A 20455-nucleotide genomic window follows, 5' to 3' on the forward strand; every position below is an offset into this window, starting at 1 on the left:
GCCTGGTTCTTGCGGTAATCAAGCGGTTTCTACAAGTCGCCTGGATATGGCTTATGCACAGAGGCAAGAAGTCCACCTGTAAAGCTCGTGTCCCTAGTGAGCAAGGAGATACAGTTGGGATAGGTGAGATAAGGATGTCGGAGGCTCATGTCCCGGTCCGGTATGCATTCGCCCTGTGACTTTGTTTTCTCGGATGTTTGCTGCAATATTCACAAACAGGTCTGCTTTTACTATTTCTGGTTTTGCACTACTGGGATATGGTTATTCTGCTATCAAGCTGTACAAGTCTTCAGTTAAAGTTAACATTAGAGGACGTTTTCACCTCGGTTAACATATACGGAGAAAAAATATGTTTGCAAGATTGTTTTTTCAGTTGGATTACAACATTGATTTATATTGCAACTAACTGAGTCATTTGATCTCTCCTATTCGGGACTTATATGGTCTTTAAAAAGGACTTTCTCCTTACCATAGAGGAATCTATGTGAATGTTAATTCAAGTACACATCTTAGTTGAGAGTCTGTTAGTTGTGTGTTTTCAATCCTTGCTTGCTGCATATGTTTTTTATATGTCTATGAAATACTTGAAAATGTCTGATATGCTAATATCCTAAATCCACTGCAGTGGTGTATACTAGAGATAATTAATTTTTTTCTAGCTGCCAGTTTTGTATTTGTGTTAGTAATGTTGCAATAAACTGATTGCATGTGATTTAGTCTGTGCATGTGCAGTTAATTTTTTGGATTTAATGCTGCTCCGCAGTCTTACATATCTAAGGAATTGCATAAAATGGGTATATATATATATATATATATATATATATATATATATATATATATATAATTTTTTTTTATTTTTTTTTCAATTAATTATCCCATGGGGGGAATCTTTGACTTTTATTTTACATAACTTGTCAATCGTTTCTCAAATATCAACAACCTTGTGTGACTGCAGTAAACCTAAATGCTTTGTTGCTGACTTGTTTTTTGCATTGCGGTCCTTGTATAATTAGATTTTGTTAATTCGGATAAGAAGCTTAGTCCCAATGGTCAGTGGATGTCAGATCTCTAAAGAATTAGTTTTGTTGTGTTGGGCACTTTAAAGCAATTAACTAAATCTTGAAATCTATTTAATCTTTTTGTAGCTGATTTTGTGATGCATTAGGAATGAGATCTGAAATTGACTGTAACATGTATAGTTTATTTTCCAAACCATATAAATGTATAATTTTGTGTTTCATGAGTTTTGCTGAATTGTTGTTTTTGATTAAATCAACTTTGCTGTCGTCTTGTTGCTATGGGACAGACACTAGCAGCCAGCCTGCACTTTTCAGTGATCACACAAGTAATTTGAGTCAATTTGTCTACATCACTTCAGCAGTTGTCCTATTTTTTGTACATTTTTGAATTGGATACAACTTGCCTGATAAAGGCACAGGGGAGATTTTGACTGCTCATTCTGCCATATCCTAGGTCGTTCTTCTCCATGGTTTCTCCATATCCTAGTGACAATGTTGGTTTTTGCACTTGGTGTTAAAGTATCTGTCTGCTTAGTGTATTTACAAAAGAAAGGTCATGCATGGTGTATTGTATCTTTTGCTCTATCCATTCGCCTGATCATGTAAACCGAAATTAGAGATGAAGTCTCTTCTGGAATCTGTATTTTTTTTACCCTTCAGAGAAAAGTTGTTTTTTCATCAGAATTTCTTTGTGTAAATTGTATTACTTTTTTCTGAACAGCCTCTACTATTTAAAAAAGTTATGTAATAAACAGCTGTAAAATTATGGTACATATAGGGCTAGTTCTGTTTTTGGAATAAATGGATATAAAATATATATTGTAGTAATGTTTAGTCCATTTTTTTTTATTTAATTTTTTTAACTTTTTTTTATTTTTTATGGGTATATGTTTTTTTTATTTGATCTCTAAATATTTTTACTGGCTCATTTATAACCAGAAAATAAAAACTAAACGAATGGAAATATGTCTACAATTTTTTTTTTATTTACATGTAATTATCCATTCTCAATCTACAATGGCCTATATACAGTGTGTATGTGTATATGTAAAACTTTTTTATTGTGAAACTGGCTCATTAGCTTGATGGGAAATAGTCTCTTCTCTTACCATTCTAGGATCTTGTCATCCTTTTGTTATTCAAACCCATTGTGCTCTAGTCCTGCTTTTATAGTCTTGTAATCTCAATAGTGCCTTGTTGTTAATAATAAAGTTGTACATTTTTAAATTGTCGGTGGCTTTGTATATTGACTTAGGAAAGCATAAGATTTGTAAAGCAAAACTTTTACATATACTTTTTAAAATTAATTATAAATCATTATTCTTGATTTTTTTTTTTTTTTTATCTTGCTGCATATTTGTCGCTTTTATAATATATATATATATATATATATATATATATATATATATATATATATATATATATATATATATATATATATATATATATTCCCCACCCCCCTTTCAGATGCATTTGTTGACACAGTCAAACTTTTTTTTTTTTCTTCCTCTTCTCCCCCTCCCCCCCCCCCCCAAAGCCATAAAGTATCTACAGCTGTGCATTTTTATTAGCATAGCTATTCTCTTCACAACAAGGGGGAAGAGACTAAATATATTATAGCCATTACCTCTGTCAAAGGTGACCATTTTTAAAGCACTTTTTTTATTTTTTTTACTGGGAAAATCTCCAAGAACAAAAGCAGAGTACTAGATTTCTTTTAATTTTGCAAATGTTTGTTAAAATTGGCCACGATTAGTAGAAAAGATGCAACAGTTCTTAAAACAGTTGACATAGATACCACCACTTTAGAACTTTCCTATAATAATGTAGAATTTTTTTTTTTTTTTTTTTTTTTAAACAGCAGTGGGGAAAAATATATATGGAAGCCTCACTATTGCCTCCAAGTGAATTTTGTATCAGTATTTAGCTTTTAAAGGTACATATAGTAAAACAACTTTGCAATATACTTTCATTATTTATTTTCTTCTCCTTTCCTGTAATTTAATTCGCAATATTGTGGGATTTCAAATTTGTTAAACATGTAAGTGCAGACACAGCTATATTCATTGGCTGCACACTCTACTAAGCCATTTATAACCATTCCTAATTGGCCTCAGCAGAAAATGTAACCTAAGATACAATATGGTGTCACCCACTGCATTATGGACGTTAACTTTACCCTTTTTTTTTACTTCCAATATTTATTATTAATATCGGTTATTTGTAGAGCGCCAACAGATTCCGCAGCGCTATAAAAAAATGCGGAGTACAACAAAACAATTATAGGGATCAAATTGGTAGAGGGCCCTGCTAAGAGTTGCACTGTTGTAGGTGATCTACAAACAGCTGGACTCTTAGGCTTACATGCTAAGGGGGGTAAGGGGATAGCAATGGAGGAGAGGAACTGGTATAAAGTAAGGTTAGCGTAGGTTGTATGCATCCCTGAACAGTAGAGTCTTTAGGGAGCGCTTGAACCTGTGAAAACTAGGGGAGAGTCTTGTGGAGCGAGGCAGAGAGTTCCACAAGATGGGAGCCAGTCTGGAGAAGTCCTGTAAACGGGAGTGCGATGAGGTAACCAGAGAGGAGGAGAGTAGGAGGTCATGAGCAGAGTGATAATAATTTGTAAGTATGTTGTAACTTTTAAACATACTTACTAATTATTCTCAGGCTAATCTTTACTCTGAATAAATTATTCAATCAATGATTTATTTATTGTTTAATGTCCCTTTTTTACATTTTGCCTTTACTTATTGCAGTGTAAATTAAGTGCATGGTGACAGGTGTGGTGTGTGTTATGGTTTTCTTGTTTTGTTTTTTCTTAAAAAAAAAAAAATCTTATTTTTGTGCTACCTTATCCTCTTAAATGCAAATCAATTCTGAATCTCAATAAACCAGGTTGCCTATGGCTTAAGTTCTATACACTTTGTGTTACATAGCCTTTTTTTCATAAATAAAAATAAGGAATTGAAAATTATTTTTTGTAAAATATTAAAGCGATTAAATTACAAAATGTCTTCATTTTTATAAACTATTGGAATTTGCTCTAACTGGACTTTATAATAGTGTTATAAAGATTCTCTATTCAAAACTGAATATAAAAGAAGTTAACATAAAAAAGCATGCATGCACTAAACAAAAATATTTTGGTCAGGGTTTTGTTTTCTGATATTTTTCCAGAGTTGTTTAATAAATGGGGGAAAAAGAAAGATTGGTTTATCACTTGTGCCAATGAGTGATATGGACCATTAAAGAAAAAATGCACAACTACTCCTGTGCATAATGTATACATTTCCTTTTTTAATGTAGCATCCAGGGATTACATTTATTGAATATTTTTGTTTAAATTCTGACCTCCCAACCATATGGGCTACATTAATTCAAACAAATCTTTTCTTTATTTTCAAAGAATATGTAGAGTTAAGACATTCCACTTCACTTATTCTGGAGACAGTTCGTGAAGATTATCAATGTTGTAAATCCTTCAGCCTTATCAGAAATTTTGAAGATCTGATTGACTTTAAAAGGTAAACCAATACAGATTCTGAGTGAGGGGTAATTTATTATTATTATTATTATTTATTATTAGTTTTATTATTATTATTAGTTTTATTATTATTATTAGTTTTATTATTATTATTAGTTTTATTATTAGTTTTTAGTATTTGTTTTATTATCAAAGCCATTACAAAGTATCAGAGAAGAAATAAAAGGCATACTTTAAAGCATCTGCATTGTAAATAGATGTTTTATGAATCATACATGAAGATATTTACTGAATTTAATGGTACTCTGTATACTGTATCATAATCGCATGTGTCATTCTCTTTCTTTCTCTCTCTTCCACTCCCTAACCTTTGAAAGCTTGTTGTCATCTTGATATTACAGATCACATTTTCTGTCTTTGTGCTGTTGTCTACTAAATTGACTGAGACTTGGTCATTGTTTATCTACTGTACAAATCTATAACTTGACAGTAGGTATGAACAGCTTGCCACACACACCTCATGTGCCCAATCTCCTGAACCAAACCAGATAACCCTGTTTAAAAAAAAAAAAAAAAAGTAATTAAAACTTGCACAGACTATAAATAAATACTTAATGCCTGTTCTCTGATTAGAGCTTTGAAATACAACTTGCTGGAAACATCCTATTATAGTTGAGGGGAAGGTAACTTTTTAAAACCATTTTACTAATGTACTTGATTTATGCTGTAGAATTAACTTATTGATTCCTATCATCTCTCAATTTTTCTTCACTTGCTGTTCTCATGTATATGCTCCTACAACATCTGACATGGGCACCCCTCTCTTCTATTTAGTCAAGGTGTTACTGAAAGAAGAGTTTATGTATTGAACATTTTATTTTGCCATTATATTGCTGTTTGTGTTTTTTGTATGTTTCCCATCACTAATACTAAAAAATAAAAATCCAGATCTATTATCCAAAATAAACTTTCAGGATTCAAATAGGACATGTAATTTTAAAACAACTTTCCAATTTACTTTTATCACCAATTTTGCTTTGTTTGCTTGGTATTCTTTGTTGAAAGCTAAACCTAGGCGGTTCATATGCTAGCTTTTTAGACCTTGAAGGCCGCCTCTAATCTGAATGCATTTTGACAGTTTTTCACCACTAGAGGGCGTTGGTTAATGTGTTTCATATAGATAACTGAGCTCCCGCATGTGAAGTTACCTAGGAGTGAGCACTGATTGGCTAAAATGCAAGTCTGTCAAAAGAACTGAAATAAGGGGACAGTTTTCAGAGACTTAGATACAAGGTAATCACAGAGGTAAAACGTGTATCATTATAACTGTGTTGGTTATGCAAAACTGGGGAATGGGTAAAAAAGGGATTAGCTATCCTTTTTAAACAACAAATACTCTGGTGTTGACTGTCCCTTTTAACTACAGAATGCCAGCAGTGATTTCTTAGAGTGCAAGTATTATGAGTAGAGGATTTCTAGCTTGGGCCATTAAAGGGGCAGTCTAGTCCAAAATAAACTTTCATGATTCAGATAGAAAATTTAATTTTAAACCATTTTCCAATTTACTTTAATCACCAATTTTGCTTTGTTCTCTTGGTATTCTTAGTTGAAAGCTAAACCTAGGCGGTTCATATGCTAATTTCTAAGCCCTTGAAGGCTGCCTCTAATCTAATCTGAAAGCCGCCTCTTCTCTCAGGGCATTTTGGCAGTTTTTCACCACTAGAGGGTTTTAGTTCATGTGTGTCATATAGATAACACTGTGTTCATGCACGTGGAGTTCAGGTGAGCCAGCTCTGATTGGCTAAAATGGATGTCTGTCAAAAGAACTGAAATAAGGGGGCAGTTTGCAGAGGCTTAGATACAAGGTAATCACAGAGGCAAAAAGTGTATTTATATAACTGTGTTGGTTGTGCAAAACTAGGGAATTGGGTAATAAAGGGATTATCTCTTTCTTTTTTTTTTAAACAATAACAATTCTGATGTAGACTGTCCCTTTAAGCTTACAGATCTTCCTTTTGCTGATCTTATAACTTTAAAACGAGCAATGATTGCCAGTACTTTAATTAAAATATTTTACCACATATCATTTGTAAAGTGCTGCCATATTACATAGTGCTGTGTACACAAGCAAGGTATTATATTGTAAAGCTTAGTTTTTTTTATTGTATTTGCATTGCATCACTGACAATAGTATTTTGAATCTTATTTATTTTACAGTGCCTTTTTATAAATTGTTGAAGACACCATGGAGAGCTTTATTTCCACCTTGCCGTTCTCTACCCTTGACACACAGTGCATTAAAAATTGGCAAATACCTGTAATGCCAGCTTTGGCTAGTGTGCAGAAAACGGAAAGTCCAAATGCTGCTATTCAAAAGGTTGCCATTACACCAATATGTCCTCCAGTAGATATGTGTGCCAAAAAAAGGTCTCGGCTGCCTTCCCTTGAGAAACAAAACCATCCAAGGCAAGATCATAATTGTTTTACAAGCCTGGTTTTTATTGATGCATAACATTTTAAATCTTTACTTGCAGGAGAATTCTTATGGCAAAAAGGACTCTGGCCAAAAAAGTCTACAGAAAAAAATCACCTCCAGCTCCATTAAAATGTGAAGACCTTTCTGATTTAATTTTAAATAACCACTTTAAGAACATTATTGTCATGGTTGGAGCTGGAATCAGCACACCTAGTGGCATTCCAGATTTTAGGTAAGACCCTTTCTTTTGTGTAATGACAACCTGTTTTGGTCTAGTGAAATTGATAACCAAATGACAATGTATTAGGCTTATTTGATCACTGGTAATAATATGGCAACTGCTTCAGACAACAAATTAGTAAATATTAATTTTTAGGGAAGAAAAAAAACTGCATGAATAAATAAAAAAAATTAAAAAATCAACTGAAGAAAAATCTGCAAGCATTCACAAGTCCTTTCTTAAAGTGATTGTAAATTTAAGCTCCACTCTCAAGAATATTTGTAATAAAAAAGCAAATGATGGACACTTTCATTGATCAAAATGGTTGTGGACGCCAAAATATATAATCAAACACCCTTTCATTTTCTTATACTTTCCTCTGCACACAACGCAGTCTCTTTCTGTGTAAAATGCTGAATCACGCTGTAGCCAATCATAACATGCCCAATTTGGCGTCCAGCAAGCTAAAAATAACACCCCCTGGTTTTGAAGCCAAAGGGGGCTACCGCATGATTATTCATTTTACACAGACTATGCGTTGTGGGTGGAAGAACGGCAGAATGTATAAGGAAATGAAAGGGTTTGATCAATGAAAGTGCTCATCATTTACTTTATTACAAATATTGTTGAGTAGAGCTTAAGTTTACAATCACTTTAAGGAAATTGTTCATAACTGATGGAAGTAGTTAGTAGATTATTAATACAGAAAATGAGGACATAAGATCGAAACAGTGGGAAGTGAAATAGTGTATATATCCTGTCTTGCATTTCTGTATAAATATACCCTACTATATTTGAAAGGACTAAAAGGATGTACACTTATTTTTTTTCTCTCTCTCCTATCCTCTATTCAGTTGACTGGTAAAAGTATCCTCAAGACCATAGCTTCACAAACCCAGGAAGCCATTGGCTCCTAGAATTCTATCCTTGGCTCCTAACTTTTGGGGTTATTCTCCATATATCTATATACAAATACCACTGTCTGGCTCCTAAATATTCTTACTGGCTCCTAATTTTAAACAGATTTGTCTAGCACTGCTCTAGACATAATTTTGTTCCTATGCTCACTTATATTTACACCCTTATAAAAAAACTTAATGGTTTATATAGCGATGAAATTCCAATACCCCACGCTCTGGCCGCCCACTTTTTTTTTTGTGAGCTAACAGTTTTTGTACTGATCTCCAATTGGCACTCTAGCCAACAAAAAATTGAGTGCCGTATGGCTAGAGCACCGATTGGAAAACTGTTAAACCGTTGGCACACAAAATTTCTTTTGAAGTGGCCTGCCAGAGCCCTAGAATTTAATTGCTATATTAAAAAGTAAGTTATAGTGCATCTTTATAGAGTGGATGAATTAAAGTCCATCTAAAATATCATATATTTCTGATCTGATTATAAGAACTGGAAACTTTACCATCGCTTTCATTTAGGCCAACATTCAAAAAAGGAAATTGAAATTAAGCAATAACTTTTGTGAACTTAGTCGAAGAAAGGATCATAGTATACTATTATTATTTTATTTTTTTAATGTAACAGGTACAGGAAAAAAGATTACTTTTTTCATATTGTCTTATATTAGTAGTATTGTTTCTATTTCTTAGTATTTTCTTATCTTCTCCAATAGGACCCCTGGCACTGGACTTTATGACAATTTGCTGGAGTATAATATTCCTTACCCTGAAGCCATATTTGACATTGACTACTTTACATATAATCCAGAGCCTTTCTTTAGCCTGGCTCAAGAACTATACCCAGGAAAATACAAACCCAACTTTGTTCACTATTTTGTGAAGTTGTTGCATGATAAAGGTCTCCTGTTGAGATGTTACACACAGAACATAGATGGCTTAGAAAGAAGTAAGGGTTTCTGTCATCTCCTGTACTACATTTTGTTTTCTTTATTTAATCTATAAATACTAGAAGTGCTTATTTGATAGCAGATGTCTTGTCTCTGACTAGGAAATACAATTTGTTGTGCATAGAAAAAAGAGCCACAGTTTTAGGGTGGGAAAAAAATAAAAATCTGTCAACAGGAAATTGAAAAGTAGTTTTATTCAGGACAGAAACATCTGGTGGTTGTGGTGTGTGTTGAGTATTTAGTTTTTAATTTTTTTTTTGGCTGCAACAATTCTAAATTATTTTAATGTTCCTTGTTATGATTTGAATATTTAAAAAGTGGGTGATAGTTGAGATTCACAGTTTTGATGCACCTAGTAAATTTAACTTTAATAAATATATAGTGCAAACAAATATATTTGTTTCACCTTTTGTGGTGATCTATGGTATTATGCCAATACATTATTTTAAAATAGAGTATTTGATCAGAAACAGATTCTTTTCACTTACAGAAATTTTGTCTGGATCGGGTGGGAAGCCAAAATACAATATCGCTCACATTCCAATACCTCCTATTCAATCGGAAATATAAGAATCTATATTAATTGTAAACAAATGGTGAATTAATTTTGGTTGTCAATGAAAGTTTTGTAATATAAAATATTTTCATTTTTTTTGCACTGTGCATTCTGCAGCTCCTTTTAATCAATGGTATTCTGATTTGCATTAAATGGGTATTAAACACTGAGCGCCTTGCTCTGTCTGTCACTATGGCGCACCACATACTGCAGTCACTTGAAAGAGACTTGCTGTACATTTGTATGTACAAATTATGTTCTGGGCTCTGCACTGTGTCCCAAATAAGTTCAGTTTGCTCACTGAGTTTACATTGTCTGCGAAGAAGAAGAAGTTGTTGTTGTGCTTTAGTAGTGTTTACTCGTTCTTATATGAATACAGTTTTATAATAACAAATGAGCTGCTGAAGATATCGAGTGCCTTATATTTCAATATTGTGGTCATAAATAGCTTAGTAAGTAATGTGACAAAAACATTTTTATGTGGAAAGTAATTTATTTTTCTAGTGGCTGGGATTCCTCCTGAAAAACTTGTGGAGGCTCATGGGACATTTTCTTCTGCATCTTGCCACTTATGCTATACACCTTTCCCAGCAGCAGAAGCGCAGGTGAGGTTACTTTTTGTCTAATTCTCTCAAACCTTTGCAGTGTAATACTTGGACTGTTAAATGGGGCATTGAAGTCAACATTTCATGTTATGCATCAGAAAATATCTGCATGACAAATTTAAAAGTAAATTTCTTAGTAAAATATGCATTGTTTTGCAGGGACCCCTTGAAAAGACTTTTGAATGTTTTATCTTCCAATTATGGACATGTATAAATGAACACGTCAGCCAATCACTGTGCAGCATGTAGGAGTCTCACACTTCTGCATTCCAAGAAATGCACTCCAGCCTCTCTTGGGTGTGGGAACAATAACATTTTCATGGTTAAAGGGATATGAAACTCCACATGTTTCCTTTTTTTACATGATTTAGATAGAGCATACAATTTTTTTTAAACATATTTTTAATTTATTTTTATTATCAAATATGCTTAGTTCTCTTGGTATCTTTTGTTGAAAAGCATACCTAAGTAGGATCAGGAGTTGGTAGCTAGGTGCTGATTGGAGGCTGCACATATATGCCTCTTGTCATTGACTTACCAATGTGTTCTGCTAGGTCCCGGTAGTGCTCCTTCAACAAGGGGATACCAAGAAAATGAAGCAAACTAATAATAGAATAAAATTGTTTTTCTTTTACAAGATATGACGAGTCCACGGATTTCATCCTTACTTGTGGGATTACGCCTCCTGGTCAGCTCAGCAGGAAGTGGCAAAGAGCACAACAGCAGAGCTGTATATATAGCTCCTCCTTTCCCTCCCACTCCAGTCATTCTCTTTGCCTGTGTTAGTGATAGGAAGAGGTAAAGTGAGGTGTTAGTTTAGATTCTGCAATCAAGAGTTTTTTATTTTCAAACGGTACCGATGGTGCTGTTTTTTCTTACAAAGCAGCTGCTGAGAAGTCTTCTAGACTATGGGAACTGGGGGATTTTTGTATCCACTGCGCCTCCCATATTCTGCTGCATTCTCTGTACATGGTCTTGTTGAAAATGTAACCAAGACCCTGCCTTTTCACAGGACCTCAGGAGGAAGACGGGACCTCCTTGATACTGTGGAATAATTATGCTGTATACTCAGCACAGAGGTAAGTGCAGTTTTTATTCTGGGTGTCTCAGATTAACTGTTCTGCCCTGTTTTAGATAGATAGATAGATAGATGGATGTATATGTTTTCCATACATCCATACTCAGACATTAGGTATTCTCCTAAAAGCACTGGGGTATATGTAAGTAGCCGATTTGGGAACAGACCGGATCTATTATAGAATATGGGCCAGTCAGTCTAGCATGGAGGACAAGCGCTAGAGGCACTAGGAGGTTGTGTGTGCAGAGAGTAACTGTGCATTGGGCTGACGCTGGGGATGTTTATTTGTAAGGCTCCGGTGTGAGGGGTAACAGGTGGATGCAACTGACTGCTTGTTCACTGTTAATGGCCCTGTGTAAGGTGGTTGTAATTTGTTCTATGGCGGTTTTACGGTGAATCGTTATTGAATCACGCCCACGATGGGCGGGGCTTAATTCCGCGCGCTCTGACAGCGCATCTTCCCTTCTCTGATGGCCGCATCGGCTCTATTACTGTGCGCACTTGTGGGGATCATACAAGTGTATTAGACTGACAGTGTGGTGGATTTGGTGATCCAGGAAGGTAGGAGCTGCGGCAGGGTGACTGATATTTGTCAAAAATAAAAAAAGAAATCTTTAAAGTGAAACAGCTCTATTGTTTACTGATTTAGTGCTCAGGGGTTATTAACCCTTTTCATTATTGGCTATTTCGTGGCAACTAGGATTCAATAATCCATATCAACTTTAGTTAATTTCTTAAAGATACAGTACATTTAAAAAAAATAAAAAAAAAATATTGTCAAATTTGACCAAGTCTGTTTTTTTTTTTGCTCAGGTTATCATGGATGAACTTGAACAAAATACGTGTCCTATGTGTTTGGATGCTATTGTGGAACCACTTGTCATACTATGTGACACTTGTGTTGAGAGAGCCTTACAATGTAAAGATATGTCTCAAGATGATTCTCAAGCCAATGTGATTCAGGGTTTGCCGCAATCTTCTCCCCAAGTGTCACAGCCCTTAACACCCGCACAAGCTACGCCATGCTCTGCTACGGCGTCTGCTTCCTTCACTTTGCAGGATATAGCTGCAGTTATGTCATCTAGCCTCACTGAGGTTTTGTCTAAGTTGCCAGTGTTACAAGGCAAATGTAGCAGGGCAGAAACGCAGGGGGGTCCCTGTAGCTTCTGATGCTTTGATGGCTATCTCTGATGTACCCTCCCAGTCCTCTGAATTGGAGGGTAAGGTGATTCTGTCTGAGGGGGGGGCTGTCTGACTCAGGTAGTGCATTGCCCCAGACAGATTTGGACGTCATGTCCTTTAGATTTAGGCTGGAACACCTCCGCCTGTTACTTCTGGAGGTTTTAGGGACTCTATTGTGGTCCCTCCAGAGAAACTGTGTAAGATGGACAGATATCTGGAAGTCCTTGCTTACTCGGATACCTTTCTGGTTCTAAGAGAATTTCTGAGATTGTCACCAAGGAATGGGAAAGACCGGGTATCCCGTTTTCCCCTTCCCCTATGTTCAAGAAAATGTACCCTATAGCTGACCCCGTACGGGATTCTTGGCAAACAGTCCCTAAGGTGGAGGGAGCTATTTCTACATTAGCTAAGCGTACAACTATTCCTATTGAGGGCAGTTGTGCTTTCAAAGACCCTATGGATAAAAAGTTGGAGGGTCTGCTAAAGAAGCTGTTCGTTCATCAAGGTTTCCTTTTACAACCGACATCCTGTATTGTACCAGTTACAACTGCGGCTGCCTTTTGGTTTGATGCTTTGGAAGAATCTCTGAAGACTGAGACTTCCTTAGAGAAAATAATGGATAGGATTAAGGCCTTAAAATTGGCTAATTCCTTTGTCACTGATGCTGCTTTTCAGATTGCTAAGTTAGCAGCTAAGAATGCAGGTTTTGCCATTTTAGCGTGCAGAGCTTTATGGTTAAAGTCTTGGTCTGCGGATGTGTCCTCTAAATCCAAGCTTTTGACTATTCCTTTCAAAGGGAAGACTCTGTTCGGGCCTGACTTAAGAGATTATTTCTGACATTACGGGAGGTAAGGGCCATCTCTTAACTCAGGATAAGACATCTAAGCAGAGGGGTAGACAGAGTAATTGTCGTTCTTTTGAAATTTCAAGGGAGTCCCCTCCTCCTCCTTCTGCTAAACAGGAAGGGAACTTTGCACAAGCCAAATCCATCTGGAGACCCAACCAGGCTTGGAACAAGGGTAAGCAACCCAAGAAGCCCGCTGCTGCTACCAAGACGGCATGAAGGGGCGGCCCCGGATTTAGTTGGGGCAGTCTGTCTGTGTCTGTCTCTGTCTGTCTCTGTCTGTCTGTGTCTGTCTCTCTTTTTTTCTCTCTTTTTTTTCTCTCTTTTTTTTCTCTCTTTTTTTTCTCTCTTTTTTTTCTCTCTTTTTTTTCTCTCTTTTTTTTCTCTCTTTTTTTTCTCTCTTTTTTTTCTCTCTTTTTTTTCTCTCTTTTTTTTCTCTCTTTTTTTTCTCTCTTTTTTTTCTCTCTTTTTTTTTCTCTCTTTTTTTTCTCTCTTTTTTTTCTCTCTTTTTTTTCTCTTTTTTTTCTCTCTTTTTTTTCTCTTTTTTTTCTCTCTTTTTTTTCTCTCTTTTTTTTCTCTCTTTTTTTTCTCTCTTTTTTTTCTCTCTTTTTTTTCTCTCTTTTTTTTTCTCTCTTTTTTTTTCTCTCTTTTTTTTCTCTCTTTTTTTTCTCTCTTTTTTTTTCTCTCTTTTTTTTCTCTCTTTTTTTTCTCTCTTTTTTTTCTCTCTCTCTCCTCTCTTTTTTTTCTCTCTCTCTCTCTTTTTTTTCTCTCTCTCTCTCTTTTTTTTCTCTCTCTCTCTGTTTTTTTTTTCTCTCTCTCTCTTTTTTTTTCTCTCTCTCTCTCTTTTTTTTCTCTCTCTCTCTCTTTTTTTTCTCTCTCTCTCTCTCTTTTTTTTTCTCTCTCTCTCTCTTTTTTTTTCTCTCTCTTTCTCTTGATAAGAGATGTCCAGGATCCCTGGACACTAGAAATCGTGTCCCAGGGATATCAATTGGAGTTCATAAATTCCCTTCCAAGGGGAAGGTTTCTTCTTTCACGATTGTCTGTAGACCAGATAAAGAGAGGCGTTCTTACGTTGTGTAAAAGACCTCTCCACTATGGGAGTAATTTGTCCCGTTCCAATACAGGGGCAGGGGTTTTACTCAAATCTTTTCATGGTTCCCAAAGAAGAGGGAACGTTCAGACCCATTTTAGATCTCAAGAGTCTAAACAAGTTTCTCAGAGTCCCATCCTTCAAGATGGAGACGATTCGGACAATTCTTCTATTGATCCAGGAGGGTCAATATATGACTACCATGGACTTAAAGGATGCATATCTTCACATTCCTATCCAAAGAGATCACCAGTTTCTAAGGTTTGCCTTCCTGGACAAACCTTTTAAGTTCGTGGCTTTTCCTTTCGGGCTGGCCACGGCACCCAGGATCGTCACAAAGGTTCTAGGGTCTCTGCTGGTGGTTCTCAGACCGTGGGGCATTGCAGTGGCACCTTATCTGGACGATATTCTGATCCAGGCGTCGTCTTATCAACTAACAAAGTCTCATACTGACATGGTTCTGTCTTTTCTAAGGACTCACGGGTGGAAGGTGAATATAGAGAAGAGTTCTCTAGTTCCTCAGACAAGGGTTCCTTTCTTGGGAACTCTAATAGACTCTGTGTCCATGAAAATCTTTTTGACGGAAGTCAGAAAGTTAAAGATTCTGAATAAATGCCGAGCCCTTCAGCCCAATCCTCGGCCATCAATGGCTCAGTGCATGGAGGTAATTGGATTGATGGTGGCGGCAATGGACATAATTCCCTTTGCTCGTTTTCATCTCAGACCTCTACAACTGAGGCTTGGCCTCAGTTGGCTTCGGTCAAATTCATCCGATTTCAGCTGGACAACATCACGACTGTGGCTTACATCAATCTTAGCGATGACAGAGGTATCCAAGATAATTCGGTGGGCGGAGGCTCACTTTTGTTATGTCAGCAATCTACATCCCAGGAGTGGACAACTGGGAAGCGGACTTTTTAAGCAGACAGACGTTTCATCTGGGGGAGTGGGAACTCCATCCGGAGGTCTTTGCCACCCTGATTCTCAGATGGGGCAGACCGGAATTGGATCTGATGGCATCTCGTCAGAATGCCAGGCTTCCAAGATACGGATCCAGGTCGAGGGATCCTCAGGCTGAACTGATAGATGCCTTGGCAGTGCCTTGGTCGTTCAACCTAGCTAATGTGTTTCCACCGTTTGCTCTCCTTCCCAGGGTGATTGCACGGATCAAACAGGAGAGGGCTTCGGTAATTCCAATCGCGTCTGCGTGGCCTCGCAGGTCTTGGTACACCGATCTGGTGGACATGTCCTCTCTGCCACCGTGGAAGCTTCCATTGAGGCAGGACCTTCTCATTCAGGGACCCTTCCATCATCCGAATCTAGTTTCTCTGCAGCTGACTGCTTGGAGATTGAACGCTTGATTTTATCTAAGCGGGGGTTCTCTGATTCGGTCATTGATACTTTGATTAAGTCACTAGAAAGATCTACCATAAGATATGGCGTAAATATCTTTATTGGTGCGAATCCAAGGGATACTCATGGAGTAGTTAGGATTCCCAGGATTTTATCTTTTCTCCAAGAAGGATTGGAGAAGGGGTTATCAGCAAGTTCCTTAAAGGGACAAATTTCTGCCTTGTCGATTTTGCTACACAAGCAAAGTTTGGCAGATGTTCCAGACGTTTCCGTCTTTTTGTCAGGCTCTGATCTGAATCAAGCCTGTGTTTAAACCAATTGCTCCACCCTGGAATTTGAATTTAGTTCTTAGAGTTCTTCAAGGGGTTCCGTTTGAACCCATGCATTCCATAGATATTAAGTTGTTATCTTGGAAGGTTTTATTTTTAGTTGCTATTCTTCTGCTCGTAGAGTTTCCGAGCTTTCAGCGTTACAATGTGACTCTCCTTATCTTATTTTTCATTCTGATAAGGTGGTTTTATGTACCAAACCTGGTTTTCTTCCTAAGGTTGTTTCTAATAATAATATTAATCAGGAAATTGTTGTTCCTTCATTGTGTCCTAATCCTTCTTCAAAGAAGGTGCGTTTGTTGCATAACTTGGACGTAGTTCGTGCCCTGAAGTTTTATTTGCAGGCGACTAAGGAATTTCGTCAATCATCTTCATTATTCATAGTTTTTTTTCTGGAAAGCGTAGGGGGTCAGAAAGCTACGGCTACCTCTCTTTCTTTTTGGCTGAAGAGTATCATCCACCTGGCATATGAGACTGCTGGACAGCAGCCTCCTGAAAGAATTACGGCTCATTCCACTAGGGCGATGCTTCTGTTGAACAGATTTGCAAGGCTGCAACTTGGTCGTCTCTTCACACTTTTTACAAATTTTATACTTTTGCTTCATCTGAGGCGGTTTTTGGGTGAAAGGTTCTTCAAGCAGTGGTGCCTTCCGTTTAGGTTCCTGTCTTGTCCCTCCCTTTCATCCGTGTCCTGTTGCTTTGGTATTGTATCCCACAAGTAAGGATGAAATCCGTGGACTCGTCATATCTTGTAAAAGAAAAGGAAATTTATGCTTACCTGATAAATTTTATTTCTTTTACGATATGACGAGTCCATGGCCCACCCTGACGTTTTCTAAGACAGGTCTTTATTTTTGTTAAACTTCAGTCACCCCTGCACCTTGGCTTTTCCTTTCTCTTCCTAACTTCGGTCGAATGACTGGAGTGGGAGGGAAGAGAGGAGCTATATATACAGCTCTGCTGTGGTGCTCTTTGCCACTTCCTGCTGACCAGGAGGTGTAATCCCACAAGTAAGGATGAAATCCGTGGACTCGTCATATCGTAAAAGAAATAAATTTATCAGGTAAGCATAAATTTCCTTTTGATCTAAGTAACTTGGTTTTCAAACCTCTCCTCAGGCCCCCAACAGACCACACACTGAGGATATCTGAACTGGAGAACAGGTGACACAATCAGCAGATTAGTAACCATGGTTATTTACCTGCTCTCATCCAAGGTAATCCTGAAAACCTGACCTGTTGGGGAGGCCTGAGGACAGGTTTGAAAACCAGTGGTCTAAACCAAGAAAGAAACATTTTGGGTTTTGTGTCACTTTTAACCCTTTTGTGACTGGGTTAAAGTGTCTACATTGGAACAACTGTTCCGATGTAGACAAATTGAAATCACGCGATCGTGTGATTTAAATTATTGGATCAAGTCTGGGGGGCGTCCTTACAACCCTAGGAACGCCCTCCAGACCGCGATCAAATCCTGGAAGCACAGAAGGCTTCAGGACAGCTGTTGGCTATGACGTTCTATTCCGTCATAACGGCTCTAAAGCCCAGTGTAATTATGACGGAATAGAACGGCATAACGGCATTAAAAGGATTAGCAGTCAAAATAAATAATGAAAATGCAAAGTTTCTTAAAGCTACAACTCAACATTTTTCTTTCAAGATTCAGATAGACTATTTAATTTGAACAACTTTCCAGCTTATTTCTATTATCTAAACTGCTTCATGTCGTTGTTGTTGATCCAATGCACATGGGTGAGTCAATAACATGAGGGGATATATGTAAAGCCATTGTCCAGCAGGTTCTAAGCCTACCTAGGTATGCTTTTCAACAAAGGATATAATGCAACTTAAACACATTAGATAATAGAAGTAAATTGGAAAGTTGTTTTAAGATTGCTCTCAGAATCATGGGTTTCATGTCCCTTTTAATTATGGTAATGACCTTTTCAGTTTTGTGGGGTCTCTGCAGCAGTCTTGCTACATGTGCACTACAGTGAGCAGACTAAGGGATATAAAAGGGTTAATTTGGCTTCCTATTGTAGTTGATTATTTAGAGCAGGTGTCAATTCTTGATGCAAGCTGTTTGTTATTAAAACCAAAAAATAGTAATTGTTTAAAAATTCCTGAGGAATTTGGTCAAAATAAAATATGAACTCACAAGTGGGCAGTATATGTCTTACATAAGACAACTTATCTTTCTGTACCACAGGCTAAAATATATTATTTGGACTTTAAAGGGATAGTCTATTCAAAATTAAACTTTCATGATTCAGGTAGAGCATGCAACTTTCTAATCTACTCCTATTATCAAATTTTCTTTGTTCTCTTGCTATCTTTATTTGAATGTAAGCATAGGAGCAGTCTCATTTTTGGTTTAGCACCTGGGTAGCGCTTGCTTGACTGGTGGCTTCATTAAGACACCAATCGGAAAGTGCTACCCAGGTTCTGAACCATAAATGGGCCGGCTCATATACTTACATTCTTTCTTTTTTTAAATAAAGATAGCAAGAGAATGAAAACAAATTGATAATTGGTGTAAATTAGAAAGTTGTTTAAACTTTCAGGATTCAGATAGAGCATGCAATTTTAATTTTGACTTTACTATCCCTTTAACCCCTTAATGACAACTGACGTACCAGATACGTCCTGCAAAAACTGTCAGTTAGTGACAATGGACGTACCTGGTACGTCAGTTGTCTAAGAGAGTGCTGGAAGTGATCGCAATCGATATTGAGGCATCCTGCAATACCCTTTAAAAAGCATCCGATGCAGAGAGAGCCACTTTGTAGCTACAATACAAAAAAAAACTGTAATAAAAAAACCCCCCCAAAAAAACCTTTATTTCTTTCATGTAATTAACAAGAGTCCATGAGCTAGTGACGTATGGGATATACATTCCTACCAGGAGGGGCAAAGTTTCCCAAACCTTAAAATGCCTATAAATACACCCCTCACCACACCCACAAATCAGTTTTACAAACTTTGCCTCCAAGGGAGGTGGTGAAGTAAGTTTGTGCTAGATTCTACGTTGATATGCGCTCCGCAGCAAGTTGGAGCCCGGTTTTCCTCTCAGCATGCAGTGAATGTCAGAGGGATGTGAGGAGAGTATTACCTATTGAATGCAGTGATCTCCTTCTACGGGGTCTATTTCATAAGGTTCTCTGTTATCGGTCGTAGAGATTCATCTCTTACCTCCCTTTTCAGATCGACGATATACTCTTATATTTACCATTTCCTCTACTGATTCTCGTTTCAGTACTGGTTTGGCTTTCTACAAACATGTAGATGAGTGTCCTGGGGTAAGTAAGTCTTATTTTCTGTGACACTCTAAGCTATGGTTGGGCACTTTATTTATAAAGTTCTAAATATATGTATTCAAACATTTATTTGCCTTGACTCAGAATGTTCAACTTTCCTTATTTCCAGACAGTCAGTTTCATATTTGGGATTATGCTTTAAATTATCATATTTTTTCTTACCTCAAAAATTTGACTTTTTTCCCTGTGGGCTGTTAGGCTCGCGGGGGCTGAAAATGCTTCATTTTATTGCGTCATTCTTGGCGCGGACTTTTTTGGCGCAAAAATTCTTTTCCGTTTCCGGCGTCATACGTGTCGCCGGAAGTTGCGTCATTTTTGACGTTATTTTGCGCCAAAAATGTCGGCGTTCCGGATGTGGCGTCATTTTTGGCGCCAAAAGCATTTAGGCGCCAAATAATGTGGGCGTCTTATTTGGCGCTAAAAAATATGGGCGTCGCTTTTGTCTCCACATTATTTCAGTCTCATTTTTCATTTGCTTCTGGTTGCTAGAAGCTTGATGTTTGGCATTTTTTTCCGATTCCTGAAACTGTCTTATAAGGAATTTGATCTATTTTTGCTTTATATGTTGTTTTTTCTCTTACATATTGCAAGATGTCTCACGTTGCATCTGAGCCAGAAGATACTACAGGAAAACCTCTGCCTGCTGGATCTACCAAAGCTAAGTGTATCTGCTGTAAACTTTTGGTAGCTATTCCTCCAGCTGTTGTTTGTAATAATTGTCATGACAAACTTGTTAAAGCAGATAATATTTCCTTTAGTGATGTACCATTGCCTGTTGCAGTTCCCTCAACATCTAAGGTGCAGAATGTTCCTGATAACATAAGAGATTTTGTTTCTGAATCCATAAAGAAGGCTTTGTCTGTTATTTCTCCTTCTAGTATACGTAAAAAGTCTTTTAAATCTTCTCTCTCTACAGATGAATTTTTAAATGAACACCATCATTCTGATTCTTTGGACTCTTCTGGTTCAGAGGATTCTGTCTCAGAGATTGATGCTGATAAATCTTCATATTTATTTAAGATGGAATTTATTCGCTCTTTACTTA

General features: G+C 36.9%; 1 protein-coding gene across 1 annotated transcript in view; it reads left to right on the top strand.

Annotated features, from left to right (window-relative positions):
• LOC128664085 (NAD-dependent protein deacetylase sirtuin-3) overlaps positions 1-20455 on the top strand; it is a 77803-nt gene that overhangs the window by 48178 nt on the left and 9170 nt on the right. The window contains exons 2-6 of the mRNA XM_053718767.1: positions 4426-4543; positions 6721-6969; positions 7038-7211; positions 8827-9059; positions 10121-10221. Of these exons, the coding sequence (XP_053574742.1) occupies positions 6749-6969; positions 7038-7211; positions 8827-9059; positions 10121-10221 (729 nt within the window). The 5' untranslated portion in view covers positions 4426-4543; positions 6721-6748. The remainder of the gene's footprint in view (positions 1-4425; positions 4544-6720; positions 6970-7037; positions 7212-8826; positions 9060-10120; positions 10222-20455) is intronic.

Source organism: Bombina bombina, chromosome 6 (assembly GCF_027579735.1).
Source record: "Bombina bombina isolate aBomBom1 chromosome 6, aBomBom1.pri, whole genome shotgun sequence".
NCBI lineage: Eukaryota > Metazoa > Chordata > Amphibia > Anura > Bombinatoridae > Bombina > Bombina bombina.